The sequence below is a fragment of the Pholcus phalangioides genome, unplaced genomic scaffold (genome assembly GCF_987345545.1).
Source record: "Pholcus phalangioides strain wild (caught in Gottingen) unplaced genomic scaffold, Ppha-v1.0 ptg000013l_1, whole genome shotgun sequence".
Lineage (NCBI taxonomy): Eukaryota > Metazoa > Arthropoda > Arachnida > Araneae > Pholcidae > Pholcus > Pholcus phalangioides.
The window spans coordinates 27,226,942-27,254,390 of NW_028301606.1; the positions used below are offsets into that span (position 1 = coordinate 27,226,942).

Sequence of the window (27,449 nt, forward strand, 5' to 3'; positions counted from 1 at the left end):
ATCCCACACCCAATCAAGAGAGACCTTCACGGCAAGGGATTTAGGGATGTTAAAGCAGCGACACATGGGTTGAATGGCATTTTGTATCACTCGAAGAGCTCCGAACTTGGAAGAAAGGAAGTAATGGGGGGAAAAATATATATACAAAATTTCGTTGACACTAGCAAGGTGGATTGCTTTCTTAAAATGTGAAATTACAATGAATAAAAACACAAAAATTAAAAGAGAAGAAATTAAAGGTAGTTTGTGTGTTCGGAGAAGCACCAACGAGTGTTTTTCGTCAATAAATCTATTAAGTATTTGACCTGTGCTTCATTCGAACATATCGGAGTTTAAATAAGCTCTGCCATTCGAGCACCAATACTTTCACGGAGTACCGAGAAATATTTGGCGGAACATAGTTTGGGAGCCACTGTGTTATGTATATTGTCACGCGAGAATGACATTGTAACGAATTTAGGGAGCATGATAGTATAAAAATCGTAAAGCAGTTTTAACTGTATTGTTCTGTACCTGAACTGTTGAGTTTAATCTACAAGGAACAAATGATAAATACCTTTAATTGATAGCGTTTGAAGATGAGACATGATTTTATTTATATGTGATAATTTTGAGATACAATTTTATCAGAATTTTATTGTTTTCCTTTTTTTTTTGTTCACCAATTTGTAGCACTGGCGTAAAGAACAAAACTCGTGCTCAATATTTGTCATTACCTGACATTTATCTCGCGCATATTCCCCTCTCCCTACTTTTTTCTCCAGAAAGCTCTCACAAGAAATCACATCGGAAGTTTTATTTTTACAAATGTTAGAAAATGAAACCTCCGTGGCAAATAAGTGGAATCCATAGACACAGTCCTAGGTGAAACAAATGTGATAGCTTCCTTTTGGAGCATACATGCTGAATCCATGGCCCAATTGTGATCCTCGGAGTCCTCTTATGTGGCACAAGATAGATTATCATCGCGCTTAAGTGGCCCGTTACACATTTCCAGATTATTTAAGCTGCCTATCAAGATCACCCCCAAGCACATTTCCAAATCATATGAATGCCCGGCAACACACCTCCTGGTGGTTTAGTGGCGTAACCACCGCCCCTGCATAACATGATACGGATGAATTTTGAAGATGTAAATCTGGCATGAAAATAATAAATATAGTGACAATTATTCATCCCCCAGGCAATACGTTTGTCCAGCTCTAGTTTTAACATTCAAAATATGTATATTAAATACAATGCGATTGCATTCAAGTTTTCCGACATTATTTTTTGAGTTTAGTCCCATAATGATATTGTATTATATCTGATAATTTTATACGTGTGGGCATAACTTATTGAAATAATCAAGTATTCTGTAAATTATTGAAATTTTGATTTCTTAGGTAAACAAAACGATACGAATAAATAATATAATATAATATAATATATACTGGGTGATTATAAGAAAACTATCCCGACATATGGGACCCTAACTATCATACCATTCACAGAGACTGAATGAAATTTTGGCATAAGGTATTTTGAGGTATGCATTCAAGAATGATATGGAAAACAAGTGTCACTCTAACAGTTACGGTTACAATGAGAAAATTTCGAAAATATCAAATGGCAACATCAAGTTTTTTGTATTGGAATGCGATCTCCATACTGAAAAACACTAAATAGCGTTGGAATGACACCTGTAGCACGAAAATCCCCGGAGCTAGGCAAGGAAAAAGTAAAAAGGACTTTGCCGTGCACCAGAGCATTAATGTTCGTTTCATTCGTCACGCCGTTTCTTCGGCTGAGATCCCAGCCTGATTAGTCCTCCACAAGGTCATGTGGAAACACAATAAAATGCTTTATTTTATGCTGCTTCTCTGTCCTTATTGGTTGTCCTCACTTTTAGCCTATCTACCGCCGGTGATTTTCATGCTACAGTTGCCGTTCGAACGCTATTTAGGGTATTTCACAATGGAGATCACATTCCAATACAAAAAACTTGTTGTTGCCATTTGATATTTTCGAAATTTTCTCACTGTAACCGTAACTGTTAGAGTGACACTGTTGTTTTCCATTTCATTCTTGAGCGCATACATCAAAATACCTTATGCCAAAATTTCATTCAGTTTCTGTGAATGGTATGATAGTTTTTTTATAATCACCCTGTATATATATATATTACCAAAATTTACAATTTTTACCGGAACAAAGTAAAATAAAAAAATATGTTAAATGTTAATTGACTGTATCAAATCTGTCTACAATTGAACTCAATTATATCAAATTTAATCATAATAATAACTTACAATATGAATTTATCCAAAAAAGAGCACATAATTATATATTGCTAAAATGTGCATCAGTTCAGGAATTAGTGTTTTTAAAAAACAGCAGATGCCCCTAATAATTGTTTTCTTTGTTTCTTTTTCAAATGCGCATCAATTTAAATTAAAATGGTTGAAGTTGGGAAAGCCCATCGTAAGCAGTTAGAGGGTACAGGCAGAACCGTCTTAATAGCACCATGTCTCCCTCAAGCAAAGTGACATTCTGTGACATGTCCCTGATTTGCTGAAAGTGAATGCGTATAATGTCTTTCAAAAATAATAACAACTCTTTACAACGAGGCCACTTATGCACTTGAGGCTTCCGGGCAGTGCCCAGTTGGAACCACGCGTTAAGATGGCAATGGGTACAGGTGTGCGAATGAAAAAGACACGTACGGTACGGTTCACAAGCAGAGTATCAGTTCTACCACAAATACTACCTTTCTCAAATGTCCAAGTATTCATAAGATTGCAATTCACAAAATCAGAGTTTCATATAATATATGAACTCGCACGTTTCGAGAAAGATGTATTTTCGAAGCTGAAAACTCACTATAACTTTACGAGACGTTCCCGTTCTCATTTGCAGTCGGATTTGAACACATGAACGTCTTCATGAGAGAGAGAAATATATCAAGTTTTCACACAACCTAAAATGTGAGCGTTAACTTTGAATTTATCCACATAGAAATTTCAAACAAATTCATTAATTCTTGACATCTACGGACTAAATATGATGCTCATAATATCATGAGAAGTCTGGAGGTTCTGCATCTGGGTTAATTCCCGCTTATTTCACAAGAATCTTACATACATAATAAACTAACTAGAGAGGTTGCACTCTCCTTGTTAAAATGTATGCAGAAATGGGCAGAATATCATCTTTGTTGTCCCATCAAATTAAGTATTTCTTAAGGAAGGGTGGTGCACGCAAATATATTCCAAAAAATCACATTTTCCAATTTTTCAATTTTTAAATACTATGAAATTTTTTGCGAAATAATTATGTTCAACTTTTTGTTCTACCTGTACCAAAAATATTTTTAAAGTATTGGTATATGAACTGTTGGCAGGAATTACACATGCTAATACGTTTCACTAAAATGCTTTCTTCTCAAAACTGTTTTTTGTTAGATAAGGAAAATTTTTTCAAACATCAATCATTCAAATGCATTGAAACTTTTTCGTGTCTCTCAACACTATGGCGTTACATACTTTAACACGAACTTTTAGGATTTTATTTGTGTTAGATATTTTTTTTTCTAGAATTTTAACTCCAACAACATGGAACTTTTTCAAAAATCCCCAAAATTTACCCATGTTTTATGTCATAAATGTTTTTAAAAAATATTTTCAATAAAAACTCCTCGTGTTAAAGTATCTAACACCGCAGTGTTGAGAGACACACAAAGTTTCAAGACATTGGAATGAGCGGTGTTCGAAAAAATGTTTCTTATCTAACAAAAAAAGTTTTGAGAAAAGAGCATTTTAGTGAAAAACATTAGCATGTGTAATGCCTGCCAGCAGTTTTTATATTAAAACATGTTAAAAATATTATTAGTACATGTAGAACAAAAACGAACACAGATGCAAAAAATTTCAGTGTTTAAAAATTGAAAAATGTGGTTTTTGGAAAATTTGCGTGCACCCAACCCCCCTTAAATGATGCAGAAAAGCCTATAAAATGCTGGAAAGTCTATTTGTAATCACTAATCACCAAGGGAGTTTTCTGGATTTACGAGAAATTCACCATCACGAAATTTAATCATAGGAAAGTTCTCAAGAAAATTCACCAGCATTTCGTTGCCAGTGAGTGAGTGACCGAGGGATTGAGAAAGTGAATGAATATTTTAGAGAGTGAGTGACAACGAATGAGTTGGTCAATGAATTATAGAGAAAAGGGATTGAATGAGTAACTTTATGAGTGACCGAGTGAGTAACTTTACCAGTGACCGAGTGAGCAACTTTACCAGTGACCGAGTGAGTAACTTTACCAGTGACCGAGTGAGTGATCGTATGAATGACTGAGTCAGTGAGTGATTGAATGAGTGACTGTATAAGTGATCTCTCATTAATACCATGACAGTATAAGTTGCCATCTACTGAGGCGACCACTAATATGTGGCACCTTCATTTCCAACGCAACTCGTTAAATAAAAGTAAATTGCAATATGGCCGGAGTTGGTGTGTGGTGAAGTAGTATAAGTAATTAAGTGATTAGGTGAGTGACCGAGTAAGTGAATAACCGTAGTGATTACAATCAGGGTTATAGCGTTGATATAAGCTTAAAAACACCAAGCTATCCATTTCGATTCGAATATGACGTCATCAATTTTTAATGAGTTATAAGTTGACATACATTTTAATGAGTTATAAGTCCGGGGCGCGGTAGCTCTTTCGATAAGATACTCGCCTAAAGTACCAAATGATGTTTAGAGGTGTCGCGAGTTCGATACCCGGTTCGTCCTGGTCAGAAAACTTTCCTGACACGGGGGTACAATAAAAACGGCGACATGGCCACAGAAAGAAATTGCTACCACAGGGAGTCCCCATCGAGGAGTTAGCGCATCAACCTCTCGATAAGTATAAAAAAAACAAGCCTGCCGTTCGGAATCGGCAATAAATTGTAGGTCCCGGTCTAATTAGCCCTCGTGTGCAGAAAGTCACCGTGGTGCCACAAAAATTATCAATATAATTCCATAATTATTGGTCAAATCAAAATACTGAAAACCCTTTTGTGCCATATTAGTTTTTCACGAGGAATCACGTGTATAATTATTGTGTGGTCTATAGTATCCACACTTTTTGTATATGCCATCTTCAACAACTTATAAAAAACTGAAGGGATTAGCGAAATGTAAAGGGATACTCGCAAGATTGAAGGTGTATAAGGATATGACTTTACATTCAACTAACACAGAGAAAACTAGAGCATTGTTTTGAATTTCTCGTCGCTTTGCTAAACGTCTTCAGATATTTCGGGAATATTCCTGGCAGTTGGATATATGAATATATAAACACTTCATTATCCATTGGAAATGATTCACGGCATATTCTTATTTCGGATTCCATATAACACTTTACGATTATTTGAAACGAGTAAATGAGATTCAAATATAAGCCCATCATTTCCCTCGAGTAAAAGCGAACAGATACAAATATATATTTCTTGAGACATATCCCCTGAACAGTTTAAGTATAATTTCCTAATGGTAATTAATAAGTACTTCTCTACAGATACTAACGGCAATTGCGTGTTGAATTTCGAGATATCCATTATGTATTCGGCGAAACAAAGTTGACATACGGCCCTTGTTTCACTTTCACCGCATTTGCACCGAGTTATTTCTCAATAAGCAGTTTGGGAAAGGATTCGATTGTATGTATAATTCTGAAATATATTCTTATATCTTGATTTCATAACGCCAGAAATTTCTCACACTTTATTTTTCGGACAACATTTGTTGTATACCATATATACATATATATTTTTAAATTAATTAATAATTCATAAATTTCTTTCTTGCTAGAATATTTTTTGGAGGAACCGGCTCCTAATTATTTATATACTATAATATATATATATATTTTAGACTTTTTATTCTTAAATTCTACATGTTTTCTCTAATTATCCGATATTGAAGATCTTCTCAAGTAGGTAAACAACGTCCAATGATCTCGTATGCTTGAAAACAGTTTATTACTTTAAGGGAGTGTCACACACACCAGTTATTGTTCTCTCCACCATATTATTTAGAAGTAGTATAATATAGTATATAACGCCCGCATTCATTCCTCGTAAATGGTGAAAGTTCTGAATCGATGTCTGTGTACATATTGACTATTATTCAAAAATATATACTCTTGTAGCTATTGTTTTTTTTTATAAATTATATGTATAAGAAATAATCTGAAGTGCATTTTTTATTAAACATTTAAACATCGAATTCAAAAATATGTTACAGGTTTTAATCATCACATAAAAAATGTATTTTATGACAAAAATATCCATCGTTATATAGCTGAACGTGATACTTGTTTAATGTTCCACGTGAGGTACCAAAAATTAATTGTTGGTGTATTCTCGGTCATCTTGAAAAGAAAGTGAATATCACGGTTATTTCTTCTTCTTTTTCTTAATTACGAGAGAGATCATCATAATTTCACTGCTTTGAGAAATACTCCGTGTTTAGGTTTGAGAAAAGATGTACCGACGGTGAAAGTAACTTCACGCTGCAAAAATTAAACATAATATGGATAAATTTTCAAAACAAACTGGTATAATTTTGCGAACAATGCAGTAGAACTCTACTATAGCGAACCTTCGGATACAACAGAACAAAGTTCGTTATAATGGCATTTCACTCTATACGATTCATTTTGAAATCGAATGAAAAACAAGGAAATTCACACGAAAAATATATATGAACTCTGATAACAAGATTAAATTGTTTTTCCCCTGTGTTTTATATACGTACTTTATCAGATTTATCACACAGCACCAATTTGTATTTGTGTAAAAGGTGCGCGAGGGCAAGTTTTTCTTCCATTTGGGCAAATCTTAAGCCAACGCAGTTTCTTGGTCCAGCTCCGAATGCTTGGAATGCCAATGGGTTGTTCTTTGCCTTGTTCTCGGGTGAAAACCTACGTACAATAGTTATAATAAAAGAGAAGAAATTTTGATCGTGAGCAAGTATTGTGAACATGGTGATTCCATTACTAACAAAAGGTGAACACGCAGAAATACGTTTATTTTCAATCTGCATGATTTTTGAATCATTAATGCAATGATATTTATCATTAACAACTTTATCTACGTGATCAATATCTATTGCGAATAAAATGAAAAATGTTCCTTCACAGTTGACGCTGCGAGAAAGACGCAAGCCAATGTCCAATGATAAAAAAAAGCGTGAACGGAGCACGGCGAAGAAATCTCAAATTTCGTTTGTCTAACCCTTTGTCTACCAGATTATGGAAAGTATATTAAAAAGACAATGATAATAAATATAAATACTAAATACGTTGATAGTAAGTAATTACCATTTAAATTATTTGGTAGGACACTTTAGTTCTAGTTAAAAAAAAAAAAAATGAAACACGCAGAAGAGCAAAGCATTTTCTTTGAATTAGTTAGCACATCAAAAAATTATTTATTCTGGTACTTCAAAGTACTGTCAGTGGACACAAAGGGTTTAAAATACTTTTCTCACGGGGAAAAATGATTTCTAACTAAAAAAAAATTATAAAATTATAAACGTCGATTATAGACATGGATGAAAGCTTTATCATATAATAGGTCATCTATGTATACAGTTACGACTTGAAAATAAAAATTTTTAAAATAAAAATATAGGAAATAAAAATATTTTATGACCATAATTAATGAATAAATCAAAATTGAAAACAAAAACAGTTGTTCAGGGATTCAAGTTGTCGATTGTTCAAATTTTACTTCGAAAATTGTTATTTTGTTTGCAAATAAAATGCAAAAAGCTTCGTTTCAATCCTTATTTGGTTCTTTTAGAATAAAAGAAATTGATGGCATTGTAAAAAGTATGCAAGAAAGTAAAAACTTTAAACGTCCTTTTTTTTTCTTCTCAGATTCCAATTTTTATTGTACCTTAGCATAAGATTTAAAAATACTGTGCACTAAAAAGCTGCCATTTTGAAGGAATTTTTACACGATGTGTCAGTAAGATGAACCTAAAATGTGGATATCAGGCAATTCGGTAAACTTTCATAAATATTAAATCTTGGAATAAAAATCAAAAATACGAGTTCAACACTTTTAGGAAAATAATTTCTATTGTTCAATTGTTAAATTGAAGGCTCATTTTACAAATACATGGTAAAATAAACATTGCTGCAAAGTTTCAGCATTTATGGTTTTAATCTTGCGGATGAGCTGCAAAACACTTGAGTTCTGAATCTGAGAAGAATACGCTTTCTTAGTTTGTTTCAATGGTATTTTTTTTTTCTCATTATATTTTGAACCAACTACTTGACCCAATGTTTTGCTTTTGATTGTCAATTTAGTGCAATATTAATCAATAATGCCTAAAATAATAAATTAATTTAATTATTAAAAAATAATTAAATTAATTTAATTATTAACAAATAAGCTTTTAATTATTAATTATTTCACTCAAAAACTCGTTTACACCCGATACCTGTCAGGATCAAATTCCTCAGGTTCGTCCCACAAACTTGGATCATGTTGTAATAAGTGAGCATTAATCTGAATGAACAATCCTTTCTTCAACTGAACAGTTCCCAAGTCTACATCTTCCGCGACTTCTCTGTTGACGAATCTGCATCGAAAGATGAAAATAGTTATAAATTTAATATTAAGTACGAAGAAAAATAATTTTTTCGATAGATATATTAAATCCTGCATCAATCACTCAATGGATATTTCAAGCTCAGATTAGAAAATCACTACGATTTCTCTGTTTTTATGGAAAATATAAATTCGCAAAATCACACTTACAGGAACACTGGGGGATATATCCTTAGAGCTTCCGTTATAACTTGGTCCAAATACTGAAGTTTATGAACAGATCCGTAATCCAGCTTGCCCTTGGAATGAATAATTATACATGTAACATCTATGTAAATGAAATTGATTTTCTGTCTGTGTGTGTTCTCTATACAAATCTACAATTTTAGATCGATCGTCACCAAATTCTACATATTTACCAAATGAGACCCGACTTGGACGATAGACTACTTTAAACTTCGTCAGAGCAGGGCAAATGCCCGAAATAGGCAAAAAAATGTAAGGCAACAATATTTTTTGGACCTCAACAATCACTTTCGGGACGTTTACTTTGGTTACCGTGGTTCCCTAGCAATGCGCTTCAGACATGTATAAGATACAAAAGTGACAAACCATTGCAAATTGCATATGCCTTTGCAATAGTTTGTCACTTTTTTCATGCTGCCAGTATATGTATAAAATGGCTTTATAATGGTTTGTCGCTTTTCAATCCTCCCAGTAATGAGGCTTTTTGAATAGACGTCAGAATCATCATCAGCATCACTTTGTCAGGCAAAGGATGATCCCCTTAGAAATCAGTGTTAAAATTGCCGATTTTAAATGTAGAAATGCGGAAATTTGGTGGGGTTTTCTGTCACATCAATAATTTTGAAAATTGTACTGAATTCTCGATTTTGAAATATTGAGTTCGCTTAGAAATACGAAGCCCAGAAAATTAAATACGAAGTAATTAGCCGGACCTACTTTTGAATTGGGTATCCATGCAATAACATTGATTTCAACTTTTTATATTTATATCTTCTTAAGCATGAAAATTAATGTCTCTGTATTGTCTTTTGATATTGAACTGCATAAATTCATGTGGGTCAGGATATTTTAAAATTAATTATGGGCCTGTAAATAGTACATCGAAAAAATTGCACAGCTTAAAAGCGGCCAAGCATTTTTGGAAGCTGAAAAGGCAGCTGGGTAACTTGAAGTTCAAGACGGGAGGGGGAAGGGGGTAATGGAAATACCTAGCGTCCCTTAAAAAAGAAAAAATCCTTCTACGTTTCTTTAAATCTAGATTTGTTTATTTCATGAGTCGCGCAGGAAGTCGCCATATTGGTTAACTTAAATACGGTTTGTATGTCCCTCAAAGAAAAAAGAGGGAGGTATCACACGTGATCCAGGCTTATTGAAGAAAACCTGGGCAGCGCGGGGTATTATAGCCAATCAGAAATTAAAGTCTTATGGAGAACTGAGTACATATGGTGATATGAGTTCATAAATTCTGGAAGAAACATAGTGGAAAATCTCACCTCTCTTTCCATTAGATCGTTGATTTCTTCACGAACTCTGTCTTGTACATCTTGATGATGGATCAATAGATGAGTCGTGAAAGCTAATGCCGTGCTTGTCGTCTCGTAACTGCGAGGAAATTATTAGAATTACTGAATAGGGTAAGAAGTTATTTATCGATATCTTACATAAATATTTGACATAACATCGAAAACTACTCCTATCTTTAGCATATTTCATACAAAATTTATGAAGGATTTATGCGATACATTTTAAAGTATTCAATCCTGCGAGTTCTCGAATTAGAATGCAATTCTAAAAGCAGAATTGCACATTAACTATCACTCTACTGTGTGTTTGGAATTTGTGATGTTTGCGTAGTATAAAATACCAGTGTTTTCTTTATCTTTTAAAGTCTATGACCCCTTTTCGACCATATTTTTTTCTCGTTTCTTCCCCCTCCGTCTTTCCCAGGACCCCACCCTCATTGAGGAGGTGAAATCCGTGTTCTTACTAAATTGAATTCAGTCAAAACTAAATTTATAATGAACAAGAATTTCATAAATAATAAAGATCTTTGTAACCCTTGCCTCTTTTGAGGGAACGGAAGTAAGGTGCTTTGCATCAGTCCGGGGTTGTGAGCGGTTCTATCTATCTATCTATCTTTGTAACCCTGGGCCAGACACGGATTCAGAAGCGGGGAGCGGGGGGAGGGGGGGGAGGGTCATTCTTCCCAAGAGCTGATTGCATGGAAAAAAACATTCCGTTTAAAATCCGGAACGATTCACAGAATGTACACAATCAATCCACTCCCCCCCCCCCATCCCGACACATCACCATGCTGTCGCGCTTTCTTATTAGCAAGATTTCTTATTGTCGGGGTTCAATGCATGGCCGTCTCACCATAAATGTTCCCAGGAAAACTGGTGTTCTGTGAACCCAATATCTAGCTGAAAAAAAGTAATAGCTGGCATATTTACATACTTAAACTCGAAAGTCATAGTACTGTACCAGTTCTCATCATGTATAGACTTCCTGTAAATATGAACCGGGCCACAACTAAGGGAGGGTGGGAGTTCTGGTATATTTGGATGTTGGACCAGTAAAGGCACTGGGTTCACTATTTTCCCGCTTGAAATTAAGGTGGGATGGGGTGAGGGGGCAAATGGATACTGACCCGTATGACAGAGTGTTTTCATTTCCAGTTGAGGCCCTGGACATAAGGCTTCCAGTTTAGAGGACATGCCGCCATGGTAGTCGAGAGCAGCCATATGGCTCTTGAAACTTGAACCAGTATCAAATGCAACAAACATCAGTGCGTATAAAAAATTATTATGGGGAGATTTAAAAATTAAATTTGCGCATGCCCCTTTATCTGAAACGTTTTGCATCTCTACCGTAACAAAAAGAAAAAAATCACCCTGTGAAGTTCAAATACAACTCGCCGAATTATGTGGTCCAAACTTTTGTTACTTGTATGTGTTTAAAAATGAAAAATCACGTTAAAAAGCAAGTTTCAATGCCCAATATGTGTGAGATTATTTGTGCGAATATTAGGATGGGATATCATTACGTATAATAGAAAGAGGAGATTTCACCAGTTAAATTGTGTTTCCCGTTAGGGGTCGTTCACTTCGTCGAAGTCATTGAAAACTCCTAGCATTTTCATATAACTTCCAATTATTGTTATGCCCTGCCGCTATTCGTTGCATCCGATCAGTTGTACTGACTGTTCACTTTTGCGTTACCAAAGTTGTTTAGAAGTAGCTCCCCGTTTACAAGTGTTTCAAGTAGTAAGGACTTCCCCATGCACGCTATAAATATCGTATAGTATTATTATTAAACTTTCATTAAGACTTACCCTGCAAGAAAGAAAAGCAAAGCATTTTGCACTATTTCTTCATCGGTCATATATCTCATCATTTTCTGTGATTTGGGATTTGCTCCTGCGAAAGTAATGAATACACTAGAGCTCTTAAGCGTGACTCAAAGCATTCGTAACATTGATCGAAAACATTGTATACATAAATTTTGGATTATTGTACATCATCTCGGTTGAAGTAACTCTTAAGGAGCTTCCAGTCGTCAACTTAACTATAAGGGAATCTATTGAAATGGTTATTGAAGACATATTTCGTGTTACATATCGTTTGCTATACGTAAGGCGATTGAAAAAATGCCTATCGTATTAAGGTATTACACGAACGTAGTCGGATACAGTAATCGTTCTCCACCTTGGAAAAAACAGTTTGCTGTTCGAAGTGGCACCTAATCGTTTAAAAAACTGGCATAAAGAACAGCTATTGGCTGTAGCGATGATATTGGCATCATACTTTGCACAAAGATGGTATATGAGTCAGCCTCTAATTTCCAGAAGTTATAGTTATACGTAATTCTGAATAAATTAAATTACAGTATGAAATGATAATTCAATGTAAATCAGGAAGCTAATCCTCTTAGTTCCCATAGAAAATTTTGAAAGTTCGTTTCGAGAATTCAGTTAATTCATTACATTAAGACAGGCCTATATAATAACAATTTTAAACAGTAATTTTAGACATGAGACATAACTTAAATGTTTTTCTAATGAAAATATGTTCTCACCATTTACAGTTTTATCCTCTTTTTTATCAACAATTTCACTGCTTGCGGTTAGATCTTCATCTGAAACGTTTCTGAGATCTGACTCTGAGATGTTAGCGTCTATCATCAGCTGCAGAAGATCTGTTCTACGTTTCTGCAAACGAAATCGGTTTATAAATATTCGTGATATGTCTTTGAATTTTCATGAGAATTTAAATCAACTCATAAACAAGATGCATTAATTTATTTTTTTAATTATAAAAAACAACCACAAATCTTCATTTTATCGGCAAATTCATGAAGTTCCAAAAATAAATTTTCGCAAAACAGAAATTGTCAGTTAATTTGAGAACAATCACGCTTGTTCAGTACATGTGAATTAAGACCAAATCTTCAATCACGTTGTTATAATTATTTGCACCCGCACCTAAGGTTCCTATTAAAGGGAGTGGCCTCTTCGTCCTCCATGAACAAAATAAAAGGTATGCCTCTCCACCTGACGCCTACTCGTTAAAAATGGTAGGATAGGAAACAGTGATTGGCTATATTGACGTCACACTTTCGCTTAAAGAGGGTGAATGAGTCGACGATAATGTTTCGAGGAGTTCTATTCAACTAATTTTTATGTTGTAAGCATTAGACGTATATGATAAAATGTTGCTACAGAAGGTAACGTGGACGTTAAAGTAACTTTGCAATCGAAATGAGTTACTAATAGTTGTGATGTTAAGAATAAGGCTTACGTTCCATTTCCCCTTTTAGATACAAGCTTTTACCAACAAATTTTGACAATGTACAGTCGGACTAGCAGAGATAAATCTCGAAAAGTTATATCATTGTTAACATATATAGAAAAGAAAAAGAAAAAAGATGGCAGAAACAGGTTTTCTTCACTCTTTCTCCCTCTTTCAGCCTTCCTATCCTTTTATGTATGCAATACAATTTTTTTCTTTTCTCATCAAACCGTACCGAGTAAGAGAAGGAAAAACGTTATTGCTTACAGAAAAGAAAGACAAAAAAAAACCCAATTTTTGCTCACAGGTTTAGCCAGTATAGCGTCCCAAAAGAAAAGAGAGTGCGAAGACGTTTTTTTTCAACATACACAGAGACGTGATATCTCGTCGTAATATGTGTTAAAGTTCAAAAATCCGAATTTATTTACCCTCTGAACGCCCCCGTTACTCAGAGAGGATGAGCATAGTGGCATGCTTAATCATCCTGTGATGATTAGAAATGTTCTTTTAAAACAATATTCTTCAATTATTGACGTATAGATATTCCGAATATTCCCGCAGCCGAAACGTTAAACAGTAAGAAATTCCGTCATGTAAATGGACACGATCATTAGATTTGTGTGTTGCCACTTTGTCTGTATTGCTATTTACTATGTTCTATAAAGTATTGTAGGCCATTTTATTCTCCTTCATTAGGAAATCTCTACTTAGGTGGATATTCTTGACCACTACTGGTATACAATAGTAAATTATGGTTCGTTATCTTTCAAAATATTTTATCCTTTGCACCAATGAAAATACCTTTTCATCGTTTCTCCTTTCTTGGATTATACCGACCACCGAGTCTACCATAGCACCAACAGGTTCAACGCCTTTGTTCTGACTGGAAAATCTTAATCGCCGCACGTATCTCCACAAAATCGACAGCTCCGGAAAACTAACTGAAACATTTAATACAAAGAATGTTCTGTAAATACTAATGAGGCCTTTATCTCATCAACTGTCGGTCGTAGAGGGTATAATGTCAATTCAAAATAAGCAGAAAAGCCGTTGAAAAATGATACTGTTTCAGTTTTGAGAGTGAAAATATAGTGCGTCACAAAACGAAAAAAAAAAAATCTAAATTTTTGTGCTGTCCCTCTGCCCTTCAACTCAAAACTAAAGTTGTTACCCAGTCTCTCCCGAGGCCAAGGAAAAAAAACCAAGTTTCCAAGTGCAATATTGGTTGAGACATTCAAGTTCAAAAATCGCAAAAAAAAAACTTAGGAAATGGCAGCATAAATGAGATAAAGAAGCGTTGTCATTAGTTTTTGCTGCTCTTTCATAACTTTTGTCCGATTTTTGAATTAAAATATCTTAGCGGTATTTATTTCACTTAGATACATGGCATCTTTTCATGGGAAGTTTTTTATTTTGTTACACACTATATTTTCACTTTCAAAACTGGTACAGCGTAATATTTGAACGCTTTTGAGCATTTTTTTTTTTTTTTGATTGAAACCACCTCTACGACGGACGGGTGGATTGATGAGGTAAAGGCCGCACTAGCACTTACAGGACACCCTGTATAATGTAATAAGCTTTTCCCCCGAAATTAATGAAACTTTTTCTTTCAGTCGAAAATTCTGGTAATACTTACAAGCTAAGAGGAGAAGCATGCTCGATATGTCCGCCGAGAAAAGTGTTCTAGCAGAGTTCAGAAACTCGTCCTCGGGATTCTTTTGACATTCGGTCTGGATACCGAATGCAGTCCTACCAATCACGTCCATCGTTAGGCCCTGGTACAGATCGTAAATGTCGAAGGATTCTTTTCTCGTAGCTTTCTCGTCGACTCTCTCAAGCAATGTCTGGACGGCGTTGCTGATGATCGGCGCCATCTATATTGAATGGAGATCAAACACAAGAAGTAAAACACTTTCTTCATATTTAAGGAAAACTAAAAGAAAAAAAATCCTTATTGCTTACCAATTTCATTTTGCTGGTTGTGAAAGACGGTGTCAGTATACTTCGGATATCTTTCCATCTTTTATCCCTGAGCTTAGTCAATGCTTGTATTAAACTCCCGGGGTCTTTACGGTTCGGTGTTCCGAATTGTGTTAACGTCTAGGAGAAAAAACAATTTGGATTTGTTAAATTAAAACATTTGCTAAAATTCAGAATGTTGATATACGCCCATATTTATTTGTTCCACTAGCTATAATACCCGGCGCTGCCCGGGTTTTCTTCAATGAGGTTTTTTGGATCACGTGATATCTCTCTCTTTCTTTCTTGAGGGACATACAAACCGTGTCCAAGTTGAACCAATATGGCGACTTACTGCACGACTCTTTTTAAAGGGGTGCCAAGTATTTCGATTCCCCCCCCCCTCCGAAGTTCTAGTTATCCATCTGCCTGTTTCTGCTTCAAAAAATATTAAAGCTGTGGAAATTCTTCGATGTACTTTATGAGCCCATAATTAATTTTAAAACAATCCAAACTGTATGTGTGTGTGTGAATTTATGCAGTTAGACAATAAGGAGACATTAATTATCATACTTGAGAAGATATAAATAAAAAGTTGAAATCAATGTTATTGCATGGATATCCAACTCAAAAGTAGGTCCGACTAATTACTTTATATTTAATCTCCTGGGCTTCGTATATCTCTAAGCGAACTTAATATTTCAAAAATCTAGAATTCAATAAAATTCTCAAAATTATTGATGTGTGGCAGAAAATCCCGCCAAATTTCCGCATTTCTACAGTAAAATTGGCAATTTTAACACTGATTTTTATGGGGATCATCGTTTGCCTGACCCTCAAAGTGATGCTGATAATGATTATGACGTCATTCAAAAAGCCTCATTACTGAGAGTATTGAAAATGTGGCCAACCATTATATAGGCATAAACTATTATACATATGGTGACAGGATTAGAGAAGTGACAAACCATTGTAAAGGCATATACAAGTCTGAAACGCACTGGTAAGAAACCGCGGTAACCAAAGTAAACGTTCGGAAAATGATTGTTGAGGCCCATAAATCATTGACAGTGTTTTGTCCATCTAAGGCATTTGCCCTGGTCTGACGAAATTTTAAAGTAGCCTATCGTTCAAGTCGGGTCCCATTTGGTATATATGCAAAATTTGGCGACGATCGATCTAAAATTGTAGATTTGTATAGAGAACATACACACACACACACAGACACACAGAAAATCAATTTTATATATATAGATAGATAGATAGATATTGTCTGTGAACTATTCTGAAATGGAGGTGAAAGTTGAAAGAAATATCTGTAGGATTTACTAAACTTACTCCAGTTGAAAAGACACCAAAAGTAAACATAGAAAACTACATAGAAAATCTTGAAATAAATTTTTTCGACCTTTTTTCTCGGAATAAGAAAAATAAATTTTTACTCCCGGGGTACAGTATACAGAGTGTCCTGTGAGCGCCAATGAGGACTTTACCTCATCAGCCGTTCATCCTTGAAGTATGATTCCCGTTTAAAAGATGCTCAACGGGTGTTAAAAAATTACATGTACCAATTCAGAGGGTGAAAATACAGTATGTAACAAAATAAAAAAAAACTCTAAAGTTTTATACGGTCCCCCTGTGCTCTCACTTTTAATTAGAAAGTTGTTGTCCTATCTCTCCTGATGCCAACAAAAAGAAAATTCCATGTTTCTAATTGCAATATCCACAGAGATATTCGAATTCGAAAAACGAAAAAAAAAATTTGAAAGAACCGCTATAAAACTATCGAACGACGCTCCTTATTTACGCTGTCCGTTACCAACTTTTCTCAGATTTTATAATTCGAATATCTCAGCGAATATATTGCACTTAGAAACTTGGAATATTTTTGTTATCTTCAGGAGAGACAGGGCAACGACTTTCTAGCTGGAAGTTAGAGGACGGCGGGCCGTATAAAGAAATTTGTATTTTCACTCTCAAAACTGGCAGAGGGTAATTTTTGAACGCTTTTTTGAGCATTTTTCAAATTGAAACTACACCTGTACGATGGACGGTTGAGGCCGCATTACCACTTACAGGACACCCTGTATGTGATAGATTGGTAATGACGCATAATCGCCTGCTATTATGCATAAACAATAACCATCTCGGTAAGTTTCATTAAACTTATTACTTTTACCAGCGATTACTCATAATTCCGTAATAGAGTTGGTAATTTTGATAAATATGGAGGAAATAACACGAAATATCACTTCAAATCGATGGCTTTCAACCGGGGGGTGCGAGACGTAAAAAATAAATTACAAAATGTTGATTGATTTCAATTCAGCAAAATGAAAATTATGATAAAAATTGAATTTTCCACTTTCTAAAACATTGTTTACCTAAACCATTTCGTAGTTTGTTTATATTTGTACCGTACCTCGTATTATTAATGCATGATGTGCTTAGATTTGATACTGTCGTGAGCACACGACTCCGGAAAAACGTCAAAAAATTCAGTCAAGTGTCAAAGAAACATTAATATATAGCTCAGAGGTCCTCAATCTTTTTCCAGTCGCTTGCACTGCCTGTACCCATCAAGACAGAAGCACCTCTTAAGGCAAGTTTAACATACGAATGCATGAAATGACGATGATTTCAATCCTTGAATGCAACTCCTCCATTGTGTTTAATTGGGACGTTGAACAAGTGCTCGCGAGCACGGAAAAATCGGACACGAGCATCGAGCACACTTGGTACTCCAGGGAGCACCGGGTTTAAGATGCCTGTTATAGTTGTTGCGGCTGGCACCAATAAGTGAGAAACTACTGTATTTTTTTCGCAGCAAAAAATACATTAAACAATAAGGAAAAGAATTCACAGAAAAATTAATTATTAATGTAATGAATTACAAAAGAAAAAAACTTTTCTAACAAATAAAAACATATTATCCAAGGAGCTGCGGGAAGGAAAAAAGGTTGGGAACCACTGCTTTTTTATAATGAATCACTTGACAGTTTTGCCCGTACGTGATACGTGCAACCTTGCTATTGTTTTGCTTACTTCATATTCATACATGTGCATAACGAACATTACCGATCAAATTCATCATCCTGTACCGATCATGCATAATTGTCTTGAAAATTTTAATAATTAATTGGTGATTTATCATATTTACTAATACCGGCTGGGTATTATACATAATCACTGGTAAAAATGTGATAAATCCACAATATTCATCAAACTTTCTAAACTGGTCAGTGATTATTCATAATCACCGGATTTGTTACATATATCGTTACTTACATGCGTGCCGGTAGAAGCAATTGAATAATTATGCGTAACTTTCACAATCATTTTCATAAGTTTTATAAAATTTGTCCATTTGTTGCAATATGTTGCGCAAATGTATAATCCATATGATAAATCGTCCATGAATTAATTGAATTCACTTTGCTATTAGCACGGATTTCAGTCTAAGATGGTGAATTTGACGGAAGTCAAAATCACAAGACTCGAAGAGACTCGTCATAATTTTTATGTTTTTAATATATATATATATATATATATTACTCACATTTTATTTTTCTTTTTATTTAATTTTTATGGGAAAATATAAGTGTGGCGAACTATTACGCATGTGCAAGACAAATTGTTCAAATGAAGAGACCGGAGGTTAGTAAATTTTCCATAATTATCGGACAACTATTTCACTTAGGATTTGTGTATAATCACCGGTAAAAAGTTATAAATATAGACAAAATTATTAAACTTACCGAGACAATTGGTGATTGTGAATATAATTGCTAGTTCATTACTTTTACCTAACACATGCATGTAGTAACATAAGTAATTAAGTAACAAATACGCAGTGTTTTCTCTGGTTTTAAATAAAATAAATAACAATAAATACGCCACTATATCTTTGTGATTAGCACTTGCATAAAACTTATATCACATATATCTGTTCAAATCTCCACCCAGGTTGGGAAACGTTCCAACAAACTTCCAGAATCAGTTTAAATGTATGTAAGTACCAGTCTAACTATCCTTAAGTAAAAATAATGTGATAATACCGTATATATATATATTTTTTTTTCTGTAACTCTCTCTTTTGGATGAAGTAAAGTCTACAGAGGTACTTAAAAAAATAATGTGCACGCAAGTGTTCTCCAATTTTAATTATTTGCAATGATCTATTGACTAATTAAGACAAAATTATTACGATGTAACATAAAATGTCCATTGTAAAGTGCACTGTATGTATATTTGCGTTCTGTTGTGTAATTATTATGAATTAATTTTTTCCTCTAAAATATTGCTCAATAAATTCGGAACGACATCTCGCATTCTTCAAATCCTAAGTCAGGATAGTTAATCCTTCGAATTAAAAAGGCTACTTCAGTTTCAAAACAGTCAGGAAGCTCTACACACTTAATATTTGCGATGTAATTTCAGATCTCATCAATATAAGCCGAAAGGAACTTACCGCTCTATTTATAAATTTATGGAAATCGCTGATCTGGATTTTTTTCAGCAACTCTGGATCATTGATAAGAACAACGGGTTTCGTTCCAAAGTAATACCTGGAAATGCGAATCATTAAAATCATCGGCAGAGTCAAACGAATATCAAATGATTTTTTTATTATTATTTCCGGTAACCAAAGTTTGAATTTTCAGGTAATCATTCACATGAATTTTAATATGAGTCTCCTACAAGATTCCTCGAAAGACTGGTTATATATTTGGAGATGATGACTTTATGAAGAAAATTCAACTCTGTCTCCGACTCGAACTCATTCTACATTGTCTACCCCCCACCTCTCTACCATGTCGTCATCTGGTGACCTATACCATTCACGACATATTAGTTGATTGCTGCCACCATTAGTTGATTGCTGTTGATTGCTGCTGTCCATGTACGGAGACAGTACACATATACATATATATATTCCAAGGAAGGAATATTCTATGTGTTTCTATAGCTTAGGGATCGAGTTCTGGTCCGGCAAACGCGAGACTAGGGTTCGAGTCCTCCTGGAGGCAGAGTTGAGTTTTCTTCCCGCAAAGTTATTGTCTATAAATATAACCAGTCTCTCGAAGAACATTATTAACAAGTGCGGAAAACATATTTCTCTACATGAGAGTCGTCTAGTTACAACACTGGAAAAATATTTTTTTGGAGTTTTAGTTCTATCAGTCGACGCAGTCAAAACATTCAAAAATGTTCTATATGCTATTCATTTTGCCGCGTGAAAGTACTGGTTGGTTGCAAAATCAGGTAAGTAAAGAAATATGTTTTAAAATCGGATAAAAAAATCAAGATGCGCCTAAGCGTAGATAGAGTAAAGAAGTAAAATAAAGAGGTAAGATAGATCGAAAGTAGTTGCTGTAGTTAACGGAGACTGCTGACTCCACTCAGCGCTACTAATGCGTGTTATGAGGAATTGAAAAGTACGTCTCTGGTGTATTGGTTAGCGCACTTGCCCGGTATGTAAGGGGACCCGAGTCTGGTTCCCAGAGGAGGCCAATCACTTTTCTTCCCAAATATCAGTTTCGGCATAACATCCAGAAAATTAAATTTCTCAGTATAGGTAGATCCAATAGAGCTTTGTTGCAAAACCAGATGGATCCAAAAAAAAATTTTCTCTCTCTCAAAGAGTAGAACTTATACGGAGCCAAAATTTGGTTTAGACCTGTATCTAATTAATACTAATTTGCAAAAAAACAAAAAAGAAGATAAAAACTCTTCCATAAAAAGTTTTTTTTTTTGGTTATTTGTTTCTCTTAAAAAACTTGTCGAGTCTGATGTATCTGGTTTTGTAACTAGACTTATCATATTGAGTATGTTTTTAGAATTAATTATACAAATCTAAAGCCCATGTATATAATATCATTATAATATCATTTCAAAATTATTATTACAGGATTTTGGTATTTCGTACACAATATTTTCGTAAGCTAGTATATATTTATAGTATTTCATCTACACTATTATTTCTTTATTTGGTGGTAAAATCATATATAGAGTTATTTAAATGTTAAAATAAATTACATCATGAATAGTTAGCGTGACATTAATCTTATCAGCCACCTCGTTGGGCATTTTGTCTGTTGTGGCGTTGTATTTGTATTTGTGTTGTATTTGTATTAATAATTTTCTATCTAATGAAAACTTCACGAGTCTATTAGGTTTCTGTTAATTAATTAATTTTAAAAAAATATTCCCTTAAATATTCAAAAGGAATGTTCGTAAACACCCCCTCCCCTTTGGTATTACATACTGTATATAGACCAAATTGTATATTAAGCTATAACTACTTACCCAACAATATTTCCGTACTTCTTGACCCATTCTCTGTGGCAAACCAATGTACCCTAAAAAATTTTTAAAACGTTTTTCCCATGAAATCAATTTTGATTCGATTATCGACGTATAAATTTACTTTGAAAAGATAAAAAAATATGCTTAAATATATGATATAATGCCCTTCATATATATTCCAATATTTCGTTTAATATTAATCATTGACAAAAATATCATGCATATCCTCATGTATCCATACATCATGTACTGTGAATCATATCGAACTTACTTTTCTTGAGAGTTCAAAGAAGTTCCCGAACAGTAAACTAGGTTCAGGTCCAGGTATTCCAAGCTTTTTCAAATAAGAAAATCTCTTTTTACGCCATCTGTGAATTGTCGATATCAATTATCAGTATTCCATATCAAATACGGGTAAATATAATCGAAAATATAGATTTCGGACATTGTCTTATTGTTAATAACCGCATATATATTTGATATTATTTCATACAAAGTCATACAGCATTATATATCGGCATCAGTCTTAGGAAAATATTAATTACCGATGTACAAGTTGCATAGCTTACAGCACACCGCGAATTACTGGCGAACCAATGATCCTAGAGATATATTTGCAATTAGAAAAAAAAGTTGGGAAAAACAGGATGAATGGGATAAAACAAGTTTTAACCGCATTTTTGCTGTTTTCCCCATTTTTTCCCCTTTTTTGTGGATTCAAATGACTCGGCTAATATTACACTTAGAAAGGTGGAATGTTTTCAGTTGGCAGCAGGGGAGACAAGACAGCAACTTTCTAATTGTTTTAGGCACACCAGGACGGTATAAAAAATTATTATTTTTTATTTTAATAACTATTCAATCCCTTGCAACGTAAATAGCATGTCTGAGTACTGCACGTAATTTGGAAACTTTTTTAATTGGAAGTACAATAGACTATTCGGTGTAATGGATGGGTCGGATTGCATTCAAAAAATTACCAATTTGTATACTTACAGAAGCCAAGTCATGGAGATGAAAGCTAAAACAGATAATATCAAAGGCAACGTGGATAACATTTTTGTTGATAAAATGGTTTTTTTTTACACTTGGTGTATGTAAAGTGTTTTTTGGTGATATCGGCTGTGTGTTGTGTTTTATAGCTGTTCTCGTGTGATTCTGCTCGCATTTGTTATTCAGTTTTTTCTCGTATCCGCGGAAGATAATCAGAAAGAAAAAAATGTCGAGTCATTTATCGTGGAGGACTTTATCGCTCTTTCACTCTTTACTTCATAAGCTGCAATAAAGAGGGCACTCATCATGACAAACATAAACAGAAATTTATTAACAAAAAAAAATTAGAATATTAACGTAAACATGAGACGACGATCCTACTCTCGATTGCTTTCACACGCCATTCTCTCTCTGTTTATTTTGGAATGTCCAATTTTGTTTTTGCAGGCTTCCGTCTCCCGAGGCTTTTCTTCTTCTTGTGCTCTGGAGTCTTATACCATATTGTTACGTCAAGGTTTTCAACTGAGAGACGCGCTACAGAACACTACAATATTTATATATATATATATATATATCTTTTTTCACATAGCTCTAGTTTGTTGTGATTCATTGTCAGTGTCGACTCTAACTCTGAAGAAAAAATGTCTAGAATTAAAGAATGCTATATCATTGAGATGAGTTTTGTTTTAGGCGTAACTCAAGTATTACGTCAGCAGCTTTTTAGCAATTTTTGACCCCCTTCCCCCTGTCAGTACCAGTCAGCAAAATTTCTTCAGCAGCTTTGCCCCAGACCTCTTAACGCACATTGAGAGCAGAGGAGTACGCCGGGGCAGAGGCACGAGCATCTTGTGTCTTTCCCACCAGATGAAAAATTTATTTCGATGCAAAAACTATTTTTTGTAAAAAAATCAAAATATATCGGAAGAAAGCACTTTATATGTACTTATAATCCATTTCGAATACTTGTTTAAAGACTAATAAACCATAATTTCTCTTTTGATAAATTCATTGTGTCCTCCCACATAAGTTTTTTTTGTACTCCTTCCAAAGATCTATCCTGCGTGTGCCCCTTGATTGGGATCGCCCTTCGATAATATACACAGTGAGTCTGACCACCACCGTTTGACACCGCTGTTGCCCTCGAGTTTTGCCGAACCCCCCCCTCCCCCCAAGTAAGACAGGACGTGGGAGTGGTCTACAGAGGTCTTAGAAAAGTTTGAGGGGTTTACTAGAGGACATATATCTATAGGAATGTTAGGTCAAGTGTTCACACAAACACTAGAGAAAGGTTTTTGTCGTTTTCGGTATTCATAAAAAAGAGAAATGAGGATGTCATTAAGCATATTTCATATTTTCATGAAGGATGGTTGATGACGTAACCATCCTTCAAACCCCCTCCTCCCTCCCTTATCATCAAAATTCAGCAAATCCGAACACCCCCCCCCCCCTGATACTGACGTAATACTTGAATGATCCCTTAGGCCTGTATTTTATTGAAGGCCAATCAACGTGAATCATTTGAACAAAATATATTTGGATATGGAAGCCAAGTTTAGCGAGGTTTTATTCCTAATTAAATTTAACCTATCACAAATTATCTGGAGTATTTAAACAATATAGCAAGTACTTGAAACATCTGCGTTTTGAATAAATCCAGAGGTTTCTTAAATTTTGATGCATACCTCTTGAAAACAAACTATGCATACATTATGTATAGACTTGGATGTCTGGGGGGGGGGGCACGGTCATTATTGCTGGGGGAGCACGATGACGATGATGATGTCAATTCCTATATACATATATACAAGTTGACACTACACTGGGGGGGGGGGGGGCAATGCCCCCAAGCCCCCCCCTCCGTATCTCCGCCCATGGCATACATACTGAGTTCACAAATCCACATACCGCAAAATCGTATAAAAATTTCATTGCTGGGTAAAAGAAAAATTTCCTCATTAAATAAAGCAAAAAACATTACTAAGGAAAGCGAGGGTAAATAATATGGCCATGCTAAGCTTTATTTTTTCCTGAGCTCCTATATTGCAAATTAAGAAACACAGATAACGTAAAAAAATATATTGAAGCGTTGTTAAAAGGAAAAAGGATCTGCGGTATATATCTCAACAGGAAATATGAAAGAATTTTTTTTTAAAGTTGGGAAAGAAACAGCATAATTAACGTAGAACACTTCTTTCCCCTCGTTTTTGCCGTTCTTTTCCAATTTTTTCGCCGATTTTTCAATTTAAATATCACAGCGAATATATTGGACTTAAAAACGCGTCCCCCCCCCCTCAGAAGAGTGAAAGGGCAACAACCATCTAATAGGTTTTGTTAAGAAAGGCTGTTCATGCAAAGATTTATATTTTTTATTTTGTGACACACTGTATTTTCACTCTCAAAACTGATACAGGGTGATTTTTTTAACACATTTGTGAACACTTTTGAAGTTGCAATCATACCTTTACGACAGGACCGTCATTTCAACGTTTTCCGGGATGAGGGGCCAAAGAACATATATTGAATGTATGTGTATATATACCATTTCTAGCGTATTTTCTAAAGCCTGAGGGGGGGGGGGGTTTAGGGGTGCTCCCTCGACACCCCCCCCCCCCTAAAAATGACGATCCTGCTCAACGATGAATGGTTGGACTACAGGATTAGGGCTTACAGGATACTCAGTAAGACCAATAAAGATTTCAGTGCCAATATACACAATAAAGGACTTGGATATAACGAAACCTGTCTAACGTGGAAGCGGCAAGAAAAACCTTTAGTTAGAAAATGTTTAGAGCAAACTTGACAAATTAACTGATATTACTGCGATGTGTGAACAAGTTTGCGATGTATCAATATTTAGAATCTGAAAGACTGAGAATGAGTGATGTCCACTACACAGCTTTTTCGTTAAAGAGAAAAATTCCCTATATTGTATAAGGTTGCATTTCATTTTGCCTTTTCGTATAGATATAGAAATTATGTGCGCAGAGAAACATGTCTGTGCCGGTGAAATTGAAGAGAAATCGCCCCCTATAACCCATCGCCCCCTAACAATCTGGAAAAAAATGATCCCTCGTATAATCTCCCACCATAATTGTTTTTAGTTCCACCGAAATAAAATTTTTCTTTCCCCTCAGCCGACTTTTTTTCAGTTGCGAAAAATCGCAGCTGTAAAAAAATCGCTCTGACAAAAAAAGTTGCATATGAAGCAGGCTGATAATTCGATTTTTTTATATTCTATAGATGACAACAGGGGTTCCAATGTAACGATATTATTCATTACTAGCTATAATACCCGGCGCTGTCCGGGTTTTCTGCAATGAGGCTTTTTGGATCACGTGATATATTCCTCTTTCTTTGAGGGACGTGCAAACCGTATCCAAGTTAACCAATATGGCGACTTCCTGCGCGACTCATGAAATAAAAAAAATCTACATTGAAAGAAACGTAGAAATGAATATTTTTTCTCCTTTTTTAAGGAGCGCTAAGTATTTCAATCCCCCCGCCCCCGAACTGCAAGTCATCCATCTGCCTATTTCAGCTTTCAAAAATGCTTAGTCAGCATTTCTAAATGCTGCGGATTTTTTTCGATGTATTTTTTACGGGCCCATAATTAATTTTAAAATATCCTAACAAACATGAATATATGTAGTTGAATATCAAAAGACACAATACTGAGATATTAATTTTCATGCTTGAGAAGATATAAATAAAAAGTTGAAGTCAATGTGGGCATGGATATCCAACTAAAAAGTAGGTCCGGCTAATTACTTCGTATTTAACCTCCTGGGCTTCGTATATCTCTAAGCGAACTCAATATTTCAAAAATCTAGAATTCAATACAATTTTTAAAATTATTGATGTGACAGAAAACCCCCCACCAAATTCCTGCATTTCTACAGTAAAATCGGCAATTTTAACACTGATTTCTATGAGGATCACCCTCTTTCCGACCCTCAAAGCGATGCTGATGATGATGATTATGACGTCTAGTCAAAAAGCTCTCATTACTGGGAGTATTGAAAATGTGGCAAACCATTATAAAGGCATAAATATTATACATATATACTGGCAGCATTAAAGAAGTGACAAACCATTGTAAACGCATAGACACGTCTTAAACGCATTGCTAGGGAACCACGGTAAGTAAACGTTCCGAAAGTGATTGTTGAGGCCCAAAAACCATTGTTGCCCGACAGTGTTTTGCCCATTTGCGGCATTTGCCCTGCTCCGACGAAATTTGAAAGTAGCCTATCGTTCAAGTCGGGTCCGATTTAGTATACTAAGAAAAATTTGGTGACGATCGATCTGAAATTGTAGATTTGTATACAGAACATACAAACACACACAGACAATCAATTTTATGTATATAGAAGATTTACGTACACGATATGCGAGGGAAGTCGTTGAAGTGCGTTACGGGATATATTCCAAATCTGACGTGAGAGCGCATGCGCACTCGTCTTTGGCTAGGATCCTTGTACATGTTTACAATAGATGGCGCCATTACACAATAATAAACGACAATAGTTTTTCAACCAAAATATAGAAAAACCGCTCTTTTAATATACATACACTTTTAAAACAGTGCTCTCCAACGAAGGGTATTCGTCATCATCAGACATTGAGCGTCATTTCACCCATTTTGTTTGTATCTGAATTGAAGAAGGAAGAGACTTTCTCTTTGTTTAATAAGTTACCCTAGGACCGTTTTAACGCATTTACGGTCCGAGGGGCTTTCTCGGGGGTGTAGGGGTACTCCACGATGATGGGTTCAGC

General features: G+C 34.9%; 1 protein-coding gene across 2 annotated transcripts; it reads right to left on the bottom strand.

Moving 5' to 3' along the window:
• Positions 1-6,215: 6,215 nt before the first annotated feature.
• On the bottom strand, positions 6,216-23,090 carry LOC149078884 (cytochrome P450 3A6-like). Of its 2 annotated transcripts, none has more exons than XM_089241072.1 (14): positions 22,677-23,090; positions 21,952-22,048; positions 21,681-21,733; positions 19,843-19,939; positions 15,375-15,512; positions 15,049-15,286; positions 14,211-14,350; positions 12,697-12,829; positions 11,954-12,038; positions 10,113-10,221; positions 8,803-8,891; positions 8,483-8,623; positions 6,788-6,953; positions 6,216-6,542 (listed from the first exon to the last, which is right to left on the bottom strand). In XM_089241072.1, the coding sequence occupies exons 1-14, from the start codon at positions 22,736-22,738 to the stop codon at positions 6,465-6,467; spliced, it is 1,626 nt and encodes a 541-aa protein (XP_089097198.1). In that variant the 5' UTR covers positions 22,739-23,090; the 3' UTR covers positions 6,216-6,464. The 2 variants fall into 2 exon arrangements, with proteins under 2 accessions (XP_089097198.1, XP_089097199.1); XM_089241073.1 differs by lacking the exon at positions 22,677-23,090 and adding an exon at positions 22,226-22,288.
• Positions 23,091-27,449: the final 4,359 nt, after the last annotated feature.

Bases quoted from the DNA above. Each gene is read 5' to 3' on its own strand.
- LOC149078884 (XM_089241072.1), bottom strand. From the start codon at position 22,738: ATGTTATCCACGTTGCCTTTGATATTATCTGTTTTAGCTTTCATCTCC. The intron at 21,734-21,951 runs GTAAGTTCGATA...AAAATTTTTTAG, and splicing joins TCTTTGAACTCTCAAGAAAA to GGTACATTGGTTTGCCACAG. The intron at 10,222-11,953 runs GTAAGTCTTAAT...ATTTCCTCGCAG, and splicing joins TTGCTTTTCTTTCTTGCAGG to TTACGAGACGACAAGCACGG.